Consider the following 18,749-nt stretch of genomic DNA (forward strand, 5'->3'; position numbering starts at 1 on the left):
TATCCACTGTAGCTTCCCTTCACCTCCTTTGTTATTAGTTGTTACGTAGACTGTCGATTTTGCTATCCCCGGTCCTCAGAACTGTGACGCGGACCCTCTAACCAGTCGCGCACCGTGTGTTCATTAAACTTGGAATTATATCAGTGATAGAAAGCAGCACTTTTTTTTTTTTTTTTTTTTTTCCCCTGACTTTGGTGGCAGCCGGCCAACGGCAGGTTGTAAGCAAACTCGTAACCTCAACTGTCATGTGCACTCAGCATCAATGAAAGACTGCATTCAAGTTTATTAAGATGCTGGCGGACGGCCGACTTATTTGGAGGAGGATCCTAATAAAGCAGACCAAGGGTGTACAAATCAGTGTTTATTTCATGGTGAGAATAATTTAATTGAAAAGTGGCAGCAACACCGCAGCACCCCAACGCAGTATTTTGTGTAGTACACACGCTTGTGCTCCTCTACTAAAAGGCCTTTTAAACACACAAAGCACACATTACAACAATCACGCCGCCGTCCTGCAGACGAGGCTAACTTGTTCCTGAGCTCAGCGGCCTCGATTCGTTTCGTGCGTCGCATTCAAGGTCGGTCGGCGCCGTAGGCAGAGCGTTAAGGCGGACGAGTTTAAAATTCAAATGGTCCAATTTGATCTCAGCTACAGTGCTCGCATCCGGCTGCGTTCGGACGCGACGTCATTCTCATCCGGACCGCGTCGCGACACCGCAGGCGCAACAGAGGTTCGTCTCTCGCGGTGCTCGTCGGCCCCTCGGTGGGAGTCGCTCGGGTGGAAGTTACGAGGCTCAATTTCCTCTGGTGCTCGTTCTGATTTGGGCTACGGGGCCGCAGAGCCCCCTCGCTTCTCCTTGTAGACTCGCAGGATGGCCTCGCACACAAACTGGAACTGACACTGGAACAGACCAAAAGAGAAGTCTGAGACGGGGGGGTAACTGGTCAACATCGCAAAGCAACGCAATTTCTGTAGAGGTTGCACGCGAATGGCAAAAAGCTGAAGCTGATCTTAAATGCGGTGTCAATAATTGAAACGTTGAACATGAGACTTGATGAGAGGCGGCGCGATACGGATGGGAATCAATCCCGAGATGCCCTGCGGGACTTGGAGATTTCGAAGTCGGAATGGTTTGAAATGTCGTGAACGGGCTGAATATTTTCAAATTGGAATGGTTTGCATCACTAAAACAAATGTGAGAGTTATGTAAAATGTCTCTTAAATTGGGGTCTTCTATTGTGGAAAAATGTGGAATTTGGGGGCTAAATAGTTGTAAAGATGTTCCTTCCGAATGTGCTGAACTGTTGAAATTTGCAATGGGAACAACGCGCCACTTTTCACATTGACTTGAACTGGAGGTTTTCAAAGTGGACAGTGTGGAATTCTATGAAAACTGGGATTTTGTTTCACTTTCCCGACGGCATTCTGGAAGAGGTGATCCCTGATTTCAACAGATGTTCCTGGAATGGATGATGTTTGCTCCAGTGTACCGTGGTCTGAATCATCATGGCTCGCTGATCTCTCAGTGTTTTGACAATGTCCAGCGGGAACACCGGCAGCCCCCGATCCAGCAGCGTCAGCGCCGTCTCCATGGTGATCAGAACGCCCGTCCGTCCGATCCCGGCGCTGGAAGAGAAGCGCCGGACCGGAGTGATACGGCGGAGGGCCGTGCGTTCGGTTAGCGGAGGCGCGCGTTACCTGCAGTGCACCACGAGAGGCTCTCGGGCTCGCCTCCTCTCCCGCGCCGAGCCGACGAACAGCAGGAAGTCGGAGGGGTCGTCGGGTACGCCGTGGTCGGGCCACGCCACGTACTGCAGGTGCGTGACCGCACGCTCTTCGCCCCGCTGAGTCGGCGCGCACAAAAAGATCGTTAGCGGCTGGCGCTAACGATCTTCAAGAAGAAGCGCACGACCTCTGTCGCGACATTCGACGAGAGCGCACCACCTACAGACGGCTCCGAGAACGTTTTGTTTTTCGTTTTTTTTTAAAATTTGGCCTTGAAGAGATTTGGAAAGCGGCTATACAAAGAAACGGCGTGCAATCAAATTTGGCGCGGAGGCACGTCGGCCTCGCAGTACGGAGGTTGGAATTGCGCAAAGTTTGAACGTCCAACGCCTCGTCTCTCATCGAACGGAAACAATATATTCCATTGAAATGCGTTCGCAACCTTCTGAGTTAGTTTGGTAACAAACAAAAACAAAACAAAAAACAAAAAAAAACACACATACAAACTTGTTTAGTGTCATTAATAAACCAGAAAAGAGCTGGCACTGCAGGCTTCGACACAGTGACTCTGTTTGGTGTGTGAGGAGACAAAAAAGAAAGATGGCTGCCGTGCAGGAAAACAGAGCGTCGGGATCCCGAGGCGAGATCAGAAAGGGCGGGTGACGACGATGGGATGAAAGCAGGAAAACAGGTGGAGATTATTGAGAGAGGAGCGCAGAAGAGCTGAGTCGATTATTATTTTGTATTTTTGGGGGGTTTAAAACAGCCATGCGGCCTGCGACGCCATGCGGGGATTAACGGCGAGCGCCAGGGTAACAGATGGCCCCACACGGGCGCATTTGCGCATGCGTGTGCGCGCGTTCATACTTCATGCCTCCTTGAGCATTGGCAGCTTCACTCGGGGTGTTCATGCGGAAAATTCTCATCACATTATACGGGGCGTTTTCATATAATTTGGTCGATAACGGTAAAGACAAATGGGGGGACAAACAAAAGTATCTAATTTAGCAATTGTTCTGTGCGTAAATGTCAGAGCAGTGTTGACAGAGCAAATGGCAGCGGCCCGTTGAAATGCACATCTTTTTATAACGGTAAAGACAGAACGTGCGTAACGGTAACCACGTAAACAGCTTCATAAAAATGCCGCGCGTTGCACAATTTCCACGTGTTGCCCTTCAAGCGCGACAGGCGCATGTGCATAAATGATCCGAACTACCCGCTACGCCCATTTCACGCTCTTGCCGCTATACAATCGTAATAACGGCAAAGACGCGCAACTTTCGACGCCGCGATGCGTTCGCGTTACTTTTCTTGGAAAAGTCAACTTGAGCGAAAGGAGAAAAATCTGATGAAGCCCCAAATTTTATGACAACTTGAGAATTTGTTTGTTTTTTCTTCTTCTTCTTGGAAACAATTGACCTTTTAATGCAGAACAACTGCCAATAATTGAAACACTCATGAGTAAGATTCATTGATTTTGCAAAGGAAATTCAGTGGGCCCCATCTTTAGCGTTATCGATCAAGTGATATGAAAATGACCAATTTGACGGTGACGAGTGTGCGCCATGTAAGCCCGCCCGCATTTGGATGTCGCACTCGCTCACCTGTGTACGCACACAGCGGCCCGCCTACACGGAAATGAGCACGTGTTGGCTGCCGGTAACTTCCCGCGGAGACGGGACATATGGCGCCGAAGCGGCACGCGTCGCAGAAAACTAGCGCCGCGTCGGCTGTCGCAATTCGCTCGTGCGGCTATGGAAGTCGGCGTTAAAGGGCCAGCGCGGGGGATTTGGTGGCGCCTGGCAGTCAAGCGAATAGCCCACCCCCCCGACCCCCTTTTGTTTCCTAGCATGAAAGCAAAATGCACCGTGACCTTTAGGTGTCTCATTTAACATGTGTCACTGCCGCTACACGTCCCGGATGAATTACATAAATATCATTATCATGCTGTGATATTGTGACTTCTATTCCACCCGTTTCGGATTCAAATCGGGGAACACTACTTCAGCAGCGCCTCGGTTTCCCCCCCCCCGATTGGCTGGCGGGTATACATTAAAAGCGCGTGCCGCACCCAAAGTTCAGCCCAAGTTGAATCTGCCTTAGAAATTCATCCGCCGCCCGACCACCTGTAACCATGGCAACATTTGTAAGAGCACGGCTGCTGCTTCGAGACGTAGACAACTGCAGCGAGCGCTCCTGGCTTAAGAGCGTAAAGAACGCGATGGAGGGCACGACGTAACGGGAGTGCGTTGATTGACAGAAGAGGGGGAGGGGGCGGAACGGGCAACTGACAAAAATGTTACTGGCCATGACCTTTAGGTTAGGACTTGATTATTTTTGATAACATACGCTATAAGTAGCAACGTGACAAGACGTCTGTCAAAATGCCGAGTTCGGTTGTAACGGCGACATCCACCCGAGTACAACGCAGCAAGAATTGTGAAAATCGGATGATGGGTTCCAGAGAAATGGAGGTTGGTTTTTTTTTTTGTGCCGGAAAAAAAAATTGGGTTTGGGGGAAGGCTTTTGTGTTGGATTTGATTTGAAACGAGCACGTTTGTACTTCCCGTCCAGTAAAAACAGAGAGCCCGAGGTCTTATTTCTATTGTGGTCCTCAGTCGTAGTATGTGTGGGATCGCCTATTGAGGATCTGCCCCAAAAACGCCTTCAAATTGGAGTAAAGCAGTACAAATGAATTCTTTCTCAAGAAAGAACGTTTCGGGGAAACCCTTCTCCGATTGGCTGACAAGTTTCAGTTCAAAATATCGCTCAATGGCTTGGACGGGCTGAATTCCGGAGATGTTGACGCATCCAAATTGCAATGTTTCTCACGCCGTCATTTGCCCTAAAAACTCGACTTCACGCAAATTCTTCTTTTTCTTTTCCTACTAATATTCGGCAAATGAAAGCTAATTGGTGAGAAAAGCTGTCGAATAGGTCCTGTACCCTATCTTTCAATTGTTGCTGTCGTGTAATAGATTTGAACAAAAATACTCATTGTGAAGTGAGGACAGTAAGGTTCTCCTGCTGTACCTGAGTGTGCGCGAGGGTGAACCGCCGCGTCACGTAGGCCAGGTTGCACTCCTCCGAGTGACACGTCACCCGCACGTGTCCGTAATCCTTGCCTTCCGGCGGATGCGGCCAGTACTGGTGGCACTTGGTCTGCAAATGCATCACAGCGAGCGGCAAATGACGTTACTCGAGGCGTCAGTCGCGAGACCATCTCCTCGCTCTTGAAATCTAACTGTAACTGTACGTTTGCGGACCACGGACCGGTGGGGATTCTTCAGGAGCAGGGTGCGAAGCGATTGTCAACGCGCGCGAGCCTCAAGACGGGAAAATGTCAAGGCACTTGACGAAGAGCCGAAAAACGAACAATTAATGAGCGTTTGAGGTTACCAAGCAACAGGCGAGCTGCGAGGGAGCGCACTTTGTTTGTTCAAGACCTTGATAATGACGCCGCGCTATACAGTACCAAGCTTAGCCCGACAAGTAGCGAACACACACGCTCGTGACAAGACGGACAGGAACAAAATGCGAGTAAAGAGCAACGTGTAGCTTGATGTTCGACGACGGTGCTGTAGTTAAAAACAAAGCGATGAATTCTGGGCTGCCATAATCTTTTCACTAACTAAATTGCCAGTGTGAGGAATGGTGCCAGTACTTACAGAAAACATCAATCATGTTTCAATGTTTTGCACTGAATATTGCACTTTGAGGTACATGCTTAGTTTCCTACCTCAGATTGTGTTTGTGTTTCCACATTATGGATGTACAGTCCATAATGTAGTAGTTTAATTCCACAAAAAAAAAAAAAAAAAAAAAAAGTTCATTCAAGCAACAAGATTTTCTTCATGTTTTTTTTTTTTTTAGACTGTCGGGTGAAAGCTGCAGCTGGCTCCTAGCGTGGACTGAATGGGTGGTCACAATGAGGAAGTGACGCACAAGCGAGAAGTACAGTGGCCTGAAAGGTTCAAAAAGAAAAGCGCTCCGTTATAAAAGTGGACCAATGTGATAGCGTGGGGACAAATTACATGTTATACCGTAATTGCTCATGTATAATACGGTCTCAAATATTATGCGCACCCCCGACATCGACCCCAAAAATCCCCCAAACTCTCGTACCCATGTATAACGCATATACTCACAACAAAGTATTATCCGTATGAATTAGGTTTTTCATATGAATATTCTGCTACGTGGGCATGCACTCACAATTCACATTTTGTAACATTAGACATTACATATCATATTGGACTGAAAGTACATCTTTTTCCACAACCCCTAGGTACCGCTATACATTATACAATGTGAAAGAATTCTTTTCATTTTCCTTATAGCTATGTATAATCATTTGGGGGGGAAACATGCACATTACACATGAGACGTTACGGTAATAATGATTCTTCCTTTTCATTCGCATAGGGCAAAAATCACAATTGAGCCTTTTCATGACCCGTGCAGTCATCGCGCATCTCATAAAAGCGGAACTACACCACGTCCGCATGTGCGGTGTCATCCCGGAGCAAACGTGTGCGTTTGCGGCACGAAGGTGTCGAGGGAGGCGGAGTCGTACTCGTACCCTTCCCCGCTCCGTCAGAGTTGTAAGCATGACGACGGTGTGCGACTGCTGCTCCCAAACAGTTTGCCAAAAGTGAGCGCAGGTCTGCGGCAGTGGACCCTGAGCTGCAACATAACGTAAACACACCCCAGACACCGGAGGTTCCACCTAAGAAACAAACGCACACTTTAGCGCGGGACATACTTGCACGCGAGAGGTAAATCCACGGCTGTGACGCGCACCGCGATGTGGCTGGCGTTGATGTAGTCGTCCTGGCCCTGGAGGGCGACTCTGGTTGCGTCATCTGCAAGCGGACTAGGACATGAGCACTCGAGCATATCCGCGCACCTCGACGACTAAAATCTCGACGCCAGCGACGAGTGGTTCAAAGTTCGACAGGAAGCACTCACAGGGTAAAATGTCCCGGTAGCGATTCTTGTCCATGTTCTTGGGAAGCCGAGCGCAGCTTAGCGACAAGCCGGGCTTCCTCCTGTATAAATTCTGGGAATCATAAGAATGCAAACGGGTGAACACACGTACACGAACAATGTTGGGCTAGTGAACATTAGGGCCAGCATCTGCCAACCAAAAAGGGTTAGTACTCAAAAGGCTAATTAAGGTACTCCACATGACGGAAAGGGAAACGCTCAATCCTGCCAAGAATGACAAACCCGTTTTACTGCAGTGTACGAATTAGAGGCTGCACAGACGAGTCAACAATACGGTGAACCCCCGCGAGCTTGCGGCTCCGCACCCGCGGATTCACCTCCTCAAAAGAGTTTTGGATCAAATAACTTTATATGACGATGCGCACGTTCCGCGTAAACTCAATGAATGAGATATTCAATGCCTTGCCATAATCTATATTCATCAAAGCATTCCCTCGTCCTGTGACCTTCATATTAGCGTCCACTTAAAAAAAAAAAAAAACCACATTATTTGATGTCATGCAACCCCGGGTATGAAGTACAAACGCGCTTTTGAACATCCGTCAAGCGCTCTGTAACTCACATACCTCGAAATGGAAGCACAGCGTCCCTGACTGAATTCCTCTCTCCAACAGTCGCATGGATTCGTCCAGCGTGGCGACCCGCCCCGAGCGGCCGGGAGACGGCGGCGCGTCTCCCCGGGACGGAGCGGCGAGGGCGAGGGCCGGGGACGGCAGCAGGAGCGCCGCCGCTCGGCCGGGACCTGGAACGCAAGGTCACCCGAGGGCGGCCGCGGCCGTGAGACTCGGCCTCGGCGCTTATCTGCCATTTGTCTTATCTGCCGTCGGCGAGCGGACCTTTGCGTTTGACGAGCAGGGCCAGCTCCCGGGAGTGCGACTCTCTGCTGGCCCGTATGAACATGACCACCTGGTCGTGCGTGTGTTCAGAAATGTCTCGACCGTTGATGAGCACCACCTGGTCACCCTCCAGCAGTTTGGGCTCACATCGACCGGCCTAAAGACGAGTCAGCGTCACTAAACAGTAAATAGCTCCGATCCGCCCGGCGTGGCCTCAACGACCTTGCAATAAGTTGCAAGTGTAGAAACTCCTTCACCTGCGAACGTCCGCTTTATTCATGTTAATATACAGTATTCCATTTGATTCCCACAACGTTCTGCGGGTTGCCACTTGGAAGGCAAGATCCCCAGTCAATCACAGGATAACATTTGCATTTGGCGATATGCTAATAAAATGAACAACGACGACAGCGGGACAATAGGAACATGTCACTCAACTCTTTTAGAGTCGAGAGATTCCGCCAAATTCCCTCCCTGCTGGCCAGAGAGAGAACGGCAGCGTGCTCGCGTCTTACCGGAGAGTCGGGTTTAACGTGGGATACGGCGAGAGCCATCTTCTGATCCACCCCGCCCTGAGGGGAAATCAAACAGCAAGAATGGAGCGGCAAACGCACGACAGCCGCCACGAGAGGACACGTGACGGTCTTGCACTCACTTTAACGTTGAAGCCAAACTTGCCCTCGCGATCGGGGGCAATGCGTATCAGCAGCAGGTCGCCCTCGCCGAGGGCCTGCCGGATCAACAAACGCTCACGATCAGCACACAAAAACGCCGCTGTGCCGTACGCAATGGCCATTAAGCAAGTACCTTGTTACTGTAGACGGAGCCGCTGACGCCGTCCTCTTCTGCTGCGCCGTCGTCGGCTTGCAACGGGATCTCGTCCAACCTTTGGTGACGCATTGCGATAAGAGTGAGGGCCCTCATAAATCATATCACCTTACATGTTCGTTCAAGAGGATTGTCATGTGCGGTCCATAACCAAAAGCATCAAGTCACTTTTACGGGCGGGTTCGTTCACGAAGCCTTTTTGTGGTGACAACGCGGTTATGCGTGTACCTTATTTCATCAAATAGGGTCCAAAGCGCAGGCTTACGATGGCGCATGCCCATGTGAACCAAACTCGACTGTTGCTATCGTTAAGGTAACTCGGCCACCTGAAAGGCACCACCGGTTCAGTTTTGTTTTTGTTTTTTTTCCCCCCCTGAGCGGAAAGAACGGAGGCGTGGAGCGGTTTACGGGGGCTTTGAGACGGAGGCCGCTGTTACATGGGATGCGCTCAAGATGAATTTAAGCTTTTGAGAGAAAAAAGAAATAAGTACAAACGCGCCACCCTAAGAGATCGTCACATGCATTCTGACAGCGAGTCAAGTGAGCGTGTAACTGTTCTAAATGTTGAAAAACAGGTTATGAACAGACAAAAATATGACGTTTTGCATTCAAAAAAAACTCGCGAGGGTGGGATGTGCAAATGAAAACAAAAAAAAAACACAACACAAACCAACGGCGATCTGTTGCGAGGAGGGTGAATTCGAGCACTTGAAACTTTGAGGAGCTCATCCAAAAATTCAAGTCTACAAACTGAGTCAGCGATTCGGCGTGAAAGCCGCTCGTCAAGACGAGACCGAGATGAAGCACGCACTGATGCAGCGACGCGTCCCCCTCGCTGCCCTTGCTGCCGCCGACGGACGCCCTGTACGTGTAGAAGACGTCTTCGCCCTCGGACGCGTCTTTCTGCTCGCCGCTCAGCTCCATGGACGACGGGCGCACTTTGCGGACGCCGTGGCGAACGCGAGGACTGCGCCTGTCGCGCGGACAAAAAACAGGAGGAGGAGGATGATGATTCTAGAAAATTCTGTCAGATGAGACTTGGGACTCTAGACTGGCCGGCGCTCATACCAGTTGGGCGTGCTGGGGGGCGATCTAGACGGCAGACTCTTTGTTTCCAAATATTCTGACGAAATGGACCGGCGCAGGACCGGGTTCCACACCATCCCGCCCACTACACGCTGGCAAACCGGACCGCTACAAAGATGTCGACAAGATCTGTAATATTTCGGTATTTCCGACAGAAATACATACGATACACTATGGGGGCACCTTTCGTTTTTACTGTTTGCCAGGCCCAGGTGCTGAGTAATCAGCCGCCTGTAGGAATGAACGTTGCTTTTGTTGTGTTTGGGGCTCCCGGCGCTGCGGCTGCAGCTGAAGAAGGAGTGGTGATCCACACAGGAGCGCCACAGGTTCTTGCAGGTCTTGGAGCACGGCAGAACCAGCGACACCACGCAGTCCTGGGTCTCCCCCTGCGGAACAGCGATTGCATCGAGGTCACGTCATCCCCGTTGTTGAACGTAGCGCCAGGATAGAATATGAGGGACGCGCCCGTGCCAGTTTCCGTATCGATTGTACAAATGTTCCAACGCTACGGCGCCGGTACCGCGTCACGGCACTCTTCATCGGTTTATATTGCGTCAACAAGCAGGAATTAGCCTGCTAACCAACAAACGCTTCCGCCGACGTAAACAGTTTGGCCCTGGATGAGGTCTCACTGGCATTCTAGTTACACGGCGAGGTCATTATAGTGTCGCTGAAGCAACTCGTTTTGGTGGCCTTGGACTTTTGGATCACTTTAGCGATTCACAGCAAGAAATGACTCACATGTTTGCGCTTGAGATGGATGAAGAAGCGCTTCCTCTTTAATGAAATCTTGATAATGTTTCCCCTGCATGGGAGCAACATCCTTCGCTGTGAACTTGAGCGTAAAAGAGAAAAAGGCCAACGACATTGCGATCAACGCGGCGATCGCTCACTCACCAGGGGAAGAAACTGGAGCAAATCATATTACAGAATATCGCAACGCCGCTTGATGCCAAGCCCACCGTGAGAGGGGCATTGTTGGTGTCCTGAAAGCGAGAGAGAGAGAGAGAGAGAGAAGCGAGCGTGTCAACGAAATGTCGGCCAGGAAAGGAAAGCGGCGCACGAGTGGCGCTATAAACGCGGGAGGCCGTGATACCAGGGCGGCGTGCGGCTCCACGCCGTACAGCTCCAGCGTCCGGGCCGTGTTGAGGAAACACAGCTCTGCCTCACTTTTCGTCAGACCGCTGCAAGGGCACACGACGACACGCGCGTCAATCGAGTGACGACGGAGCGCAGCGAGGGTTCCGAACGGATGCCATGAACCGCATTATACTTGTGCTTGGGATGCAGCTCCTCCACTTTGGATGCAAAGTTCTCGTCCTGCTCAGGGATGAAGTGGCACTTTGACAAGTAACCGCTTTGCCGGGACGGACCGTGGTCCCCCAGCTCGGCTGGGGGTCAAAGAGGAGGAGAAGCGGTCATGGCAGGATGACGCCGGTGCGCTATATTGGCAAACGTCTTGGGACACACCTCTTGATTATTCAATCAAATCGCAGGGTGCGCTTCACCCCTTTGCTAGCAAATTCATCTTAAAGGCGACATGCCGCGGAAAACGTACTTTTTAATGGCTTGTATAAACAAATACTTGAGATGAAACCGCGTCCGTGACAAATCATTTCCACCTATTTCGGTCTTGCTCGTAGTTGTTACCTTTTTTTGCCAGGAATTCCCGACAGAGTTTCCAATTAATTTTGTTTGCCCATATGTCGGGGCTCTGCCGCCAGGACATTTTTCCTACGACGATAAATATCAATTTCGGATCGTGCTGCCTGGGGGGCGGGGGCAAATCGCAAGGAGGTCAAACAAGGAAAACCTACGACGGATGAATGCATTTCAAATATTGATGACATTTTCAAGATGGAGGGAATTACGTTTGCTTTAAGACTGCAACAAAGTGTCAATCGAGTGACCACAATACTGTAGTATCGGTGCGCCTTTAAGGGGCGTGGCCTAATGAGCGACGAAAGCCGAACTCGCTTTCTTCATGTTCTTAAATGCCTTCTTTAAGTCTTTCCAAAAGACACTTTGGACAATTTTACGCTTCGGACTTTGTGGAATAGTTCGAGGAGCGTCCATTTGTTCCTCGCGCGCATCGAGCAAGAGCCATAAAAGATGTTGCTTTGATAAACGGACCAGAATTCCCACAGAAAAAACCCACAAATCTTATAGAAGAGAGAGAGGGAGAGAGGCGTGTCTACACTGCAAAGTTCCGTATGATTCTCCTAATCCGCTGGTGTCCCAATACTTTTGCAGAGAACTCGAGAGCACGTTCAACAGCGCGCGATGATTCACGCGGTTGTTCTGAAGTCATTCACCGGCGGTCGCCCCGGGAGACTTACACTGGACGGCGTAAGAGGCCAGCACGACGGCCGAACTCAGCGGGCACTGCAACCTGCAATCGGCGTGACACAATGGAACAGCTATGAAAGTGTACGCAAACGGGCCGGGGCGATGTCGCGTGCGTTCGGGCTCGTCGTGCGCACCGACCTGCCCTCTTTAATGTCAGTCCAGATCTGGAGGAAGTAAAGGTTCCTGCGGGGGTCGAATAAAAGAGACTTTAGCACAGGGAAATGCATCGATTTTGGGGGGGGGGGGGGGGCAAATGAAATCATACGAAAGAAACACTTTGTCATTGCTCACCATGTAGCTGCTTAACAAATACTTCTTAGTACACCTGCACAATCTTGAAAGATACCAGTGCTGTATCCAAAATATCGCTTTTATAAAGATAATGTGGGTCAGAGAGATTCCGCAACGTTTATTATCGAGGGGTCAAACTGTAGCGCATCATGTTTGCCGGTGTTTTCACATTTTAGTCGACTAAGAACGTAAAACGTTCTACGCTACTGCTACGACGACCACGATCGTAAACATTTTCAGATAATCCCAAAGTGAGCCATGTTCTCTCTAATAAAGCAGTTCTTCGACTGGATTTCACAAGATTGCGCAGGCGTACCGAAATGTTGCAACGACCGAATACAAAACAAAATGAACTCGAGCAAAAAAAATATTAGAGCACCTCGTCTGTTCACACTGCAGAGAGTTGGGATCGGAAATGAAGAAGCGCACCCGGAAGTTTAGATAAAAGGGACACGCGACACCTGCAGAGAAATGTCAAATCTTAAATCCGCAGTCAGCTCAATCGCCTGCGCGGCGTCTGACGTAAATATCCAAATGTACTTTGGAACGGGAGAAAATTGCCAGCGAATTGCCTGGTAGCCACCTTTTAGCTGCTTCTTCAAGGGTCTCTCAGGCTCCAACCATCTCTAAGAGAAAGAAATTCATCACACATAAAGTCTTAGAGGGGATTCATGCAAGCACACCCTGTGGTAAAACGGCAAATGAGCGAGTGCAACGTGCCCGGGCGCTCACAGGCGAGTGCGCGTCGGCTGCGACGGAGGCGACGGCCGTGCCGGACTCTTTGATCTGCAGACTGAAGAGCTGCCTCTCCTGCAGGTCCAGGTGGTCGCACACTCGGTCCAACAGAACCGCACCTTCATCTTGCTTCTGAAAACAGATGACGTCAGGCGCGCCCCGCCAACGCGCCCGTCGCAGTAAATACACAATCCGCCGTGTTGCAAGGATCCGTGTTTTTGATTTGCGGCCAAACTACAGTGACAATATTCTGTGTGGAAAGATAAACACTTGTTTTAAATGCCACGTGCGGTACAAAGACCTCGTTGTCCTACCCGAAGCTCTTTCCTTTGTTTTCCTCCGATCTTTCTCTCATTATGTCAGGAAAGATTTTGCAAGATCACCACACAAGGACTGTATTGCGGTCACACCAGGGGCGGGGGAGGTGATCATTTTCACCTTTTAACGTGATAAGTTTCACTCTTTTGCATTTGGCAAAACAAAACGAAGCAATTCCTTCGGCTTCAGGTCACTGGCGGCAGGTGTGCCTTCTTTTGTCTCTTATGCAATAGCCGTGGCAGGCGAGCGGTTAGCACGATCGCATCACAATTGCGAGGTTGAGGGTTCGAATCTTGGCTGCGGCCTTCCAGTGCGAAGTTTGCATTTGCTATCCGGGTTTTCTCCCACATTCCAAAAACATGCATGCTACATTCCCGCAATTGCTCATCGGTGTGACTGGCTCGTCCCCGTCTTTGCACTACATACGACTGCAATTTCTCTAAACTCCACTGGAAACTTCAGCTTTACAGATGCCACGCGTATTGCGGTAACGACATCTGCTGCGGACAAATGCTGCCATGAGTCATAATAGTCTCAAGGTAAATAAAGACACCTCGCGACACTCAAATGTTTTTTTGAACCTCTTCGAGGTGGGGAATCGATTGATTCAATTGGATGGCGGCACCCAGCGATGAATTGAGGTATGTTGCCAAGTTAGGGCAGAGGCAACCATTTGAGGTAACGCAGTACTTACTCGGCTACAGTTAGGACGCAAAATATCCCATGTTTTAGTCGGTATACCTTCATCGCAGCCATGACTGCCATCTCAGCAAAGGCGCTCTTTCAATATCGAAGTGCGTACCAAGACTTTTTTACTCCGATGTATCATGTGACTGAGGGATCTTATGTTGCATTTTTAATATTCAGACAAAAAAATGTCGCCTGAGAGTGCAACACTGTGATTGCCTTGGAGCAAACTGGACGCGCACATTTGCATCTAAATGTTTGACACGATGCGCTGATGACGCAAAAGCCTCGCGAGTGTAACAACCGCAAGGGGTGAACGTCTCCTTGACACCAAGGTCACCGGTGAACAGGAGATGTGGATCAATGGGGGGGGGGGGGGCGTCGCGCTCGGACACGCCGACCGTTAGCAGAGCGCGGTGACATAGCGGCAACATACAATCTCTTCATACACACGGGCAGGAAACTGCGCCTCTCGGCGCGTGTCGTACGTTTACTCGGAAGGTCTCGATGGTGCCGTCCAGCAGCTGAACTAGGCAGAGCAGGTCCGGATTTGGCATGTCTGTTACCGCGGTAACCACACCGGCCCCTCAGGCTGGTCACGGACCTGGAACACACGACACGACAACAAACGTGAGCGGCGCGCTCCCGAGGCCGTCGTCTGCCAGCGTCGCGAATGCAAAGGAGCGACTGCGGGCGGTGGCGGACCTACGGCTCGCGGGCCACATGCGGTCGGCGAGAGGACACCGCAAACAAATAAAACGCTGGAGGAACTGTTACGGAAATGCAGTGTTGCCTCGCGAGATCACAGATTCGGTGCGTTGCGGATTATTGTTCATATTCATGTTGCGCATAATTCGCCAAATCACACGATTTGGAGGGTACAGCGGATCATTTTTTCCTTTTCATTCATTTATTGAAAACCGGGACATTATTTCAAATTGACAGTGCAGAAAATGCGCAAACATAAACTGATTACGATTCAGTTCCTGGTTTGAAACGTGTGCCAGAAAATAGGCTGAAACGTGAAAGCAGATGTTTGCAACGGTCTTATTTTGCTTAAACACGAGGATAATAAGTCCGCTTTCAGGGAAGACGACAGAAATGCGAGAAGATTTACGGTTCAGAGGCTGAAATCCCGAGAATTTGGACAAGTTAAATTAAGTGAAACAATGGCTCGAAAACGATTCATCGAGTATGAAAATAGTTGTCGATTCATTTGGTCATGGATTAATTGTCGCACCTCTACTTCCTAGCCTCAAACATTACAACTGTAAAATGAAAACAGATATTACAAGGAATGCAACCCTAACCCGAACCCGCCATGAACGATGGATGACTGCATTTTGTAACTCCAGCGTTGACCGTTAAATGTAGCGTCGTGGGGCTCGCCTCACGCTTTGCGTCTCGTCGCCTCTCGCAAAGATGGCTGAATGAGAAGAATGTCAAACATCCCCCCCCCCCCCCCCCCCCCCCCCCCCCGAGCTCCAACGCACCCATTTTTTTTAGGAGTTGCAGGCTGCACACGTACACTTCGGATGTATTCACTGGCACTCGTAAAGGGTGCTGGAGGAATGTCCCGGCATGCATGCGAGTGTGCCCGGTCCTGTCTTGGCTTCCAGGTAAACGATTAATGAATCGCACTTTAAAAACACACGCACGCACAAGCGCCCACAGTGTTCCCAGTTAATGTTTGAACACGGCGACATACTTGGAATGTATTAAAACCGAGCCGAGCTCTACTCGATGGCCCGTTGTAAGCCTCTCACAGGCTTACTTACAAGTCAACGTTTTATAACCGGGATAATCGGCATCTACGTGCCGGTCAGCATCTCGATGCGATTTGTTGACTGGGACACGCTCATTGGTGCGCAATGAGAGATCGCCAGGTCACTTCCCCAAAAGTATTTATTTGCAACAACTAATGTATTATATGTATACAATCTATGGCAGTGACGTATAATGACAGGCAGGGCAATGCAATGCTCTTCCGCAAGATGGCAGAATGCACATCATGGAGCATAATGAAGTGCCCTGAGATGTCTTATTCGAATGTCAAATAATCATGTGGGGGTTTAAAACGCTTGGGATTCAGCAGCACGCCCGAACCCGATGTGGACTCGTCGACAAGAGTACAGACACAGAACAGAGCCAACGGGGGGCTTCTCTCTAAAAAAAAAAAAGTAGCCACAACGACAGTATGTTGTGGTCCACATCGAGGCCGGTGACCTCTGCGTACTTTGAACCGAACGCGGAACCTGTTGACAGCCTGCGCGCGCGTGCGAGCGTGCGCGTGAGCGCGGCTGACTACACGCCCTAAACACGAAGAAACGAGTCAACTTGTGCTGCAACTCGGCCGACATGAAACTTTTCTTGGGAGGAAGGGAGGCGGGACAGAGAAGAGGAAAAAGTCACGTCTACCTCCGTCGTCCCGCTTCAGAGGCGAGTGAGCGGCGGCAGCGGCGGCGGCGGCGGAGTCCGACGACCCAAGCGGAGGAGGAAGGCGAATATCCGGGACACTTCTCATCACCGGCTGCCCTGATTGCGAGTAGCCCCGCCCCTTCGCGACGCGCGCTCCCGCCGCCCAGAGCTGGACGTCACGCTGCCGGACGGGCGCGCGCACGCAAGCAATAAATAGCCGTGGTGCACGTTTCGACACACTTTCTGGTACTATATATATATATATAAAACAACAAATAAATTAAAAATTAATTACGTTTTTAAGTGAAATGAAGTTTCTTAACTTTTTTTTTTTTTTAAACTTTTTTGAAGTGTTTTTATCTTTTCTTCTCTGTTCGTTTAGCTGGCCCATTAAGGAATTACAATTGATAAAGCTCTTAGCCAGAAGTCCCATATGAATGATACAAAAGGAAAAATAGCAAAATGTCAACTCCACAAAATTTGCCGTGTGAACGTTATACAACATTATGACTGTTCCATACGTAACCTGCCGTGCAGAATTCTTCCGCGTGCCCGAAGCTAGCCGGCGACACTTTGGGCCTTTGTCACGGCGACCGGGGCCGTCGGGGGCGATCGGCTTTCTCTACTCCGCGCTCACTTCGCTGCCACAGCGGAGCCGAATCCTCTTCAGAAAGACTTCACTTGGCCACTGAACATCTACAGTCGATCGAGACTTGGGACAAAGTACCGTGGTCAGATAGCCAAAGTGTTTGGAGGATGAAAACATGAGTCGGAGCCAAAGAACAGCATGGCCGTGGGGGAAAATACAGTATTATGATTCCAGATGTTTTTCTGCATCGCATGGAACGGAGCCACGGACTGGAAAATGTCCTCTCCTCATCAAGAACCCTGAAGACGGGTCACGAAACGTGTGTTGTGGCACGACACGCACCCCCAAAAATTGTGCCCGGGCCCCAGAGGAGCGGCTCAAGACGAAGCGTATTGAGGTCACGGAGCGGCCTAGTCCCGCTCCGTGACCTCAAACCAACGGGAAACATTTGGAGGGAAAACTAAAGACTTTCCTCACTCGCTCTGCCGGACCCGAAATAGCACCTCACGCTATTTTCATTCATCGTACGATCGCGCGTGGTCACAAAAAGGGGAAGATTTACAAGGACGATTGAACAAGTGTAAGTGTAAACAAGTGTAAATGCTGAAGCAGTTCCGGTCGGTCCTAAATCTCAGCGTGGCCCAGTAATGACGCACACACGTCCAGCGGATTGTTCGGCGTGAGACGAGAGGACTCGTCCGCAGTTGTCAAATGCCCTCACTCGAGGTCATGACCTATTCACCATATTTAGTCTGCACTGGACCTTCGATTCTGCTCTCTTGAGTTTCGGTAAAACAGCCAAGGGCCACTGGTGGAGCCCGATTAAGAGTATTATTTGTACTGTTTGCCAGTGGGCATGAATGATCATTTCATTTGTTGGGGGGAATTCACAACGATGACACAAGATCGGGAAATGGGCTCGAGTGCACGCGCAATGAAGGAGCTATTCTTCTAAAGCAGAACCATCTTCTGTATCAAACATATCAAACAAATCATTTGGGTTGAATTTGTTATACAGTATATGTCAATGAAAATATGGACACTCACCTCCCGCGCTGACCTTTTATCACGGAGTCGGCAAAGCTCCGAGGGTCAGTGAACGCAGCACTGCCGGCCATCTGGGCCGGAGGTCTGTGAAAAGGAGCTCAAAGTGCTTTTGAGAGCAGCCCGGATGATTTGTTGGACACATTTGGTCCGCGTGGCGCCGACCTGCGCCAAAATCAGGTTGGCTTGTGTCATTTTTCGGCGCAGGGAATCAACTTCCGGTTACGTCGAATGGAACGACGAGAATGACGTCATACGGTTAAAACCATAACAATAACAATATGGTGGCAAAGTTGAGTCTGGCATTTTAGAACACAGTCAATTATTGCCACTTCGACGCGACTCGCCCCGTTTGGATAGCAATGAAGCGAAATAACCCCATTCTACTTTTGCAACTCTTGTTGCTTTGTTGTTGTCTTTTTTGGGGTTGTATGTGTTGTTGTTGTTGTTTTTGTTTCGTGTCATCTCTCAGTCCTTTGATTCAGGTGCTACTGGCCAGACACACAAAACATGGAGGCTACTACGCTGTGAAAGTGTGACGCAAACAGACCTTTGTCATGAGGAACGAGGTAAACTACCTAGAACACACTCTTCAAACGTCGGACGTGTGTTTGTTTTTACTTCCCCTCTGCACGAGATGTTTTCTTTTGAATTAATTGAGTTGCGAAGGTTATAGGTTACCGTTTTGAAATGATTGACGTGCGAAGGCCCTCTTGTCATGTCTTATTTTTTGGATATCACAAAAAACCTGGCATTTGAGCGGGGTGTGTAGACTTTTTATATCCACCGTCCTTACCTACACGCACACTATTATTACTGCATTTGTAGCAGC

General features: G+C 49.8%; 1 protein-coding gene across 4 annotated transcripts; it reads right to left on the minus strand.

Annotated features, from left to right (window-relative positions):
- Nucleotides 1–348: 348 nt before the first annotated feature.
- On the minus strand, nt 349–16,406 carry ptpn3 (protein tyrosine phosphatase non-receptor type 3). 4 transcript variants are annotated; one of them, XM_061675276.1, is made up of 26 exons: nt 16,285–16,406; nt 14,355–14,470; nt 12,859–12,993; nt 12,710–12,752; nt 12,506–12,587; nt 11,974–12,018; nt 11,826–11,878; nt 10,760–10,877; nt 10,583–10,670; nt 10,384–10,472; nt 10,228–10,291; nt 9,670–9,872; nt 9,469–9,594; nt 9,212–9,373; nt 8,380–8,458; nt 8,228–8,302; nt 8,088–8,144; nt 7,573–7,729; nt 7,303–7,478; nt 6,698–6,788; nt 6,530–6,591; nt 6,309–6,455; nt 4,760–4,888; nt 1,700–1,845; nt 1,492–1,627; nt 349–901 (listed from the first exon to the last, which is right to left on the minus strand). In XM_061675276.1, the coding sequence occupies exons 2-26, from the start codon at nt 14,421–14,423 to the stop codon at nt 827–829; spliced, it is 2,607 nt and encodes an 868-aa protein (XP_061531260.1). In that variant the 5' UTR covers nt 14,424–14,470; nt 16,285–16,406; the 3' UTR covers nt 349–826. The 4 variants fall into 4 exon arrangements, 2 of the variants coding, with proteins under 2 accessions (XP_061531260.1, XP_061531259.1); XM_061675275.1 differs by having other exon boundaries at nt 9,469–9,872; XR_009768475.1 differs by lacking the exons at nt 349–901; nt 1,492–1,627; nt 1,700–1,845 and adding an exon at nt 5,466–5,690 and having other exon boundaries at nt 4,805–4,888; nt 9,469–9,872.
- Between the last annotated feature and the right edge of the window lie 2,343 nt (nt 16,407–18,749).

This window comes from Phycodurus eques, chromosome 4 (assembly GCF_024500275.1).
Source record: "Phycodurus eques isolate BA_2022a chromosome 4, UOR_Pequ_1.1, whole genome shotgun sequence".
Taxonomy (NCBI): domain Eukaryota; kingdom Metazoa; phylum Chordata; class Actinopteri; order Syngnathiformes; family Syngnathidae; genus Phycodurus; species Phycodurus eques.